Genomic DNA, 4,102 nt, shown 5'->3' with positions numbered 1-4,102 from the left:
GAGCAGGCCCTAAAGACTTCCTGTTACAGTCAGCAGGAGGATTGGGCCCTTGTTGCCCTATATTTACCTTACAGGGCATTCTATTATGGAAATGCGATCTCTACCTACAGAAATTCACTGGACTCATGGAGAATGAATGAGGGACAAAATTGGAATAATTTCTTTAGAGAAAATAAGACCCACCTAAAACACTTGAAGAAAAACAGACAAATTGAAGTGACAAAATTCTGGGCAAAGCTGGAGTCTTTGCAGTATTTCAGGCTTGGTCTATGCCAGGAAATGCTAGGAATCTCACAAGAAAGCCTGATCATATGCAGTTTCCAGGCCCATTTTAAGACTAAAACTGTCTAGGGAAAATGACAGTGAAAAGGGGTCACAAGTGACTGCACTCTTGGATGCTTATTTAAATCAAACTGAACACTCAAACCTTGTTCTGAACCATCATCCCTCACTAACAGTAGGCATTTCTCACCATAACCTAGCTGGGCTGATGCTCTAGTGAGGACTTCTAAAGTCTGAGAAAATTCTGCCACAGTTGCTGGTCCCAAATATCCTTATAGACGTTTAGAACCTAATTTTGCAAGCTGCGTTGTGCTTTTTCTGTACCAGCAAAGAACTGCAATGAAGTTCTGTGCAAGAGGGTGTATTTGCAAAGACCATTTTGCAACTGCGAACTTGGAGATTTGACCAAGGCACAATGTGCCTCTTCACCAGCTGTGGTGAATAAGCAATGTCTGGGTCTGATGGAAATTTGGAAATAATGGAAAGGGGACAAAACAGTGATGCTTCCCAAAAGCAATGTTTTGATCAGAGTACCAGTGGATGACTAATACTAGTGGTCAGTTTAGTACTTTAATTGCACAAGTACCATATGATGACTCACTGGAGGCTATTTGCCAATTCTTACTGGGCAGTTTTTGTACTCCATTCATTGCAGGTTTGTGAGAACCTTAGAGAATAGCGTTAGCCTCAGAGAAGCTGACAGAAGTGCTGCTGTTTTGAATATGGATTCTGACACCAGGCAGGGAGAAAACATCATTAAAACCTTTAAACAGGAATAAAGCACATTTGTGATCTCTCTTTCATGACTTTTCAGGGAGAGCATAGACAGAGGAAGGAATAATTAGAGAAAACTTACATCTCATTTTAGAAGATAGAGAAGGTTTTTTTTTTTAAAACCTTTTTGAATTATAAATTTGATTGTTTTATCTGGGAGAAGGACAACAGTAGGAAAATCTTTGAGTGCTGAGCATTAATGGCATAGTTAGATACTTATTTTTCACTTATACTTTATTTTATTTATTAATGTTTCTTATGGTAGTGCCTAGGGACCAACAGAGAACAGGACCCCATTGTGCTAGGCACTTGTAATAGTCCTCACTCGGGGTCTGGGTGGAGAGCATGGCCTAGTGGTCACGGCTGCAACCCCTGCCTGCCAAGGGGACTGTGGGGAGTGGAGCCTGGGCCCTCCCACTCTACTGGGCTCTAACCCAGGGCCCTTTGGGCTACCTGTGTTCTGGCAACCAAGGCTGCTTAAAGTTGTCCTCCCTGAACCACTTCCTCTTGTCTCTTCTCTCCCCCATCCCGGGTCAGCTTAGTCCCAGGCGTTCCTCTGTTGGGGAACTCCAAACAAAATCAGTAAGAAGGGGTTACCAATGTCCAGGTTCCACAGGTGGGGGAAAGAGGGATGCATCCCTCTCTGATTGTTTCTGAAGTGGGTCCGCCCTTCCCTAAGCCCTGGTCTACACTAGGACTTTAGGTCGAATTTAGCAGCGTTAAATCGATTTAAACCTGCACCCGTCCACACAATGAAGCCCTTTATTTCGACTTAAAGGGCTCTTAAAATCGATTTCCTTACTCCACCCCTGACAAGTGGATTAGCGCTTAAATCGACGTTGCCGGCTCGAATTTGGGGTACTGTGGACACAATTCGATGGTATTGGCCTCCGGGAGCTATCCCAGAGTGCTCCATTCTGACCGCTCTGGACAGCACTCTCAACTCAGATGCACTGGCCAGGTAGACAGGAAAAGAACCGCGAACTTTTGAATCTCATTTCCTGTTTGGCCAGCGTGGCAAGCTGCAGGTGACCATGCAGAGCTCATCAGCAGAGGTGACCATGATGGAGTCCCAGAATCGCAAAAGAGCTCCAGCATGGACTGAACGGGAGGTACGGGATCTGATCGCTGTTTGGGGAGAGGAATCCGTGCTATCAGAACTCCGTTCCAGTTTTCGAAATGCCAAAACCTTTGTGAAAATCTCCCAGGGCATGAAGGACAGAGGCCATAACAGGGACCCGAAGCAGTGCCGCGTGAAACTGAAGGAGCTGAGGCAAGCCTACCAGAAAACCAGAGAGGCGAACAGCCGCTCTGGGTCAGAGCCCCAAACATGCCGCTTCTATGATGAGCTGCATGCCATTTTAGGGGGTTCAGCCACCACTACCCCAGCCGTGTTGTTTGACTCCTTCAATGGAGATGGAGGCAATACAGAAGTAGGTTTTGGGGACGAAGAAGATGATGATGAGGAGGTTGTAGATAGCTCACAGCAAGCAAGCGGAGAAACCGGTTTTCCCGACAGCCAGGAACTGTTTCTCACCCTAGACCTGGAGCCAGTACCCCCCGAACCCACCCAAGGCTGCCTCCTGGACTCAGCAGGCGGAGAAGGGACCTCTGGTGAGTGTACCTTTTAAAATGCTATACATGGTTTAAAAGCAAGCATGTGAAAGGATTACTTTGCCCTGGCATTTGCGGTTCTGCCTTTGCAAAAGGTTTCTGGGGAGGGCAGCCTTATTTCGTCCTTCATGGTAGGACACTTTACCACTCCAGGCCAGCAACACGTACTGGGGAATCACTGTAGAACAAAGCATTGCAGTGTATGTTTGCTGGCATTCAACCAAAATCACGCGGTGGGAGGAGGCAAAATGCGACCTTGTAACGAAAGCACATGTGCTATGTATGTAATGTTAACAGCAACACGTACTGGGGAATCACTGTAGAACAAAGCATTGCAGTGTATGTTTGCTGGCATTCAACCAAAATCACGCGGTGGGAGGAGGCAAAATGCGACCTTGTAACGAAAGCACATGTGCTATGTATGTAATGTTAACAGCAAGGTTTACCCTGAAAGAGTGTAGCCACTGTTTTATAAAATGTGTCTTTTTAAATACCGCTGTCCCTTTTTTTTTCTCCACCAGCTGCATGTGTTTCAATGATCACAGGATCTTCTCCTTCCCAGAGGCTAGTGAAGCTTAGAAAGAAAAAAAAACGCACTCGCGATGAAATGTTCTCCGAGCTCATGCTGTCCTCCCACACTGACAGAGCACAGACGAATGCGTGGAGGCAAATAATGTCAGAGTGCAGGAAAGCACAAAATGACCGGGAGGAGAGGTGGAGGGCTGAAGAGAGTAAGTGGCGGGCTGAAGAGAGTAAGTGGCGGGCTGAAGACAGGGCTGAAGCTCAAAGGTGGCGGCAGCGTGATGAGAGGAGGCAGGATTCAATGCTGAGGCTGCTGCAGGACCAAACCAGTATGCTCCAGTGTATGGTTGAGCTGCAGCAAAGGCAGCTGGAGCACAGACTGCCACTGCAGCCCCTCTGTAACCAACCGCCCTCCTCCCCAAGTTCCATAGCCTCCACACCCAGACGCCCAAGAACGCGGTGGGGAGGCCTCCGGCCAACCAGCCACTCCCCCACAGAGGATTGCCCAAAAAAAAGAAGGCTGTCATTCAATAAATTTTAAAGTTGTAAACTTTTAAAGTGCTGTGCTTAAAGTGCTGTGTGGCATTTTCCTTCCCTCCTCCACCACCCCTCCTGGGATACCTTGGTAGTCATCCCCCTATTTGTGTGATGAATGAATAACGAATGCATGACTGTGAAGCAGCAATGACTTTATTGGCTCTGCAAGCAATGATTAAAGGGAGGAGGGGAGGGTGGTTAGCTTACAGGGAAGTAGAGTGAACCAAGGGGTGGGGGGGTTCATCAAGGAGAAACAAACAGAACTTTCACACCGTAGCCTGGCCAGTCATGAAACTGTTTTTCAAAGCTTCTCTGATGCGTACCGCGCCCTCCTGTGCTCTTCTAACCGCCCTGGTGTCTGGCTGCGCGTAAC

General features: G+C 47.4%; 1 protein-coding gene across 1 annotated transcript; it reads left to right on the top strand.

The window, feature by feature from the left end:
- The first annotated feature begins 1,755 nt into the window (after positions 1-1,755).
- Positions 1,756-3,733, top strand: LOC142072622 (uncharacterized). Its single transcript, XM_075130056.1, has 2 exons — positions 1,756-2,670; positions 3,192-3,733. Exons 1-2 carry the CDS (start codon positions 2,091-2,093, stop codon positions 3,731-3,733), a joined length of 1,122 nt encoding a protein of 373 aa, XP_074986157.1. The 5' UTR covers positions 1,756-2,090.
- The last annotated feature ends 369 nt before the right edge of the window (positions 3,734-4,102 follow it).

Source organism: Caretta caretta, chromosome 6, assembly GCF_965140235.1.
Source record: "Caretta caretta isolate rCarCar2 chromosome 6, rCarCar1.hap1, whole genome shotgun sequence".
Classification (NCBI taxonomy): domain Eukaryota; kingdom Metazoa; phylum Chordata; order Testudines; family Cheloniidae; genus Caretta; species Caretta caretta.
Note: the sequence above shows the minus strand (reverse complement) of the source record. Positions and strands in the feature narration are given on the sequence as shown.

Excerpts from the sequence above, each read along its gene's own strand:
- LOC142072622 (XM_075130056.1), top strand. The coding sequence starts at position 2,091 with ATGCAGAGCTCATCAGCAGAGGTGACCATGATGGAGTCCCAGAATCGC. Across the intron at positions 2,671-3,191 it reads AGGCGGAGAAGGGACCTCTG|CTGCATGTGTTTCAATGATC; the intron begins GTGAGTGTACCT and ends TTTCTCCACCAG.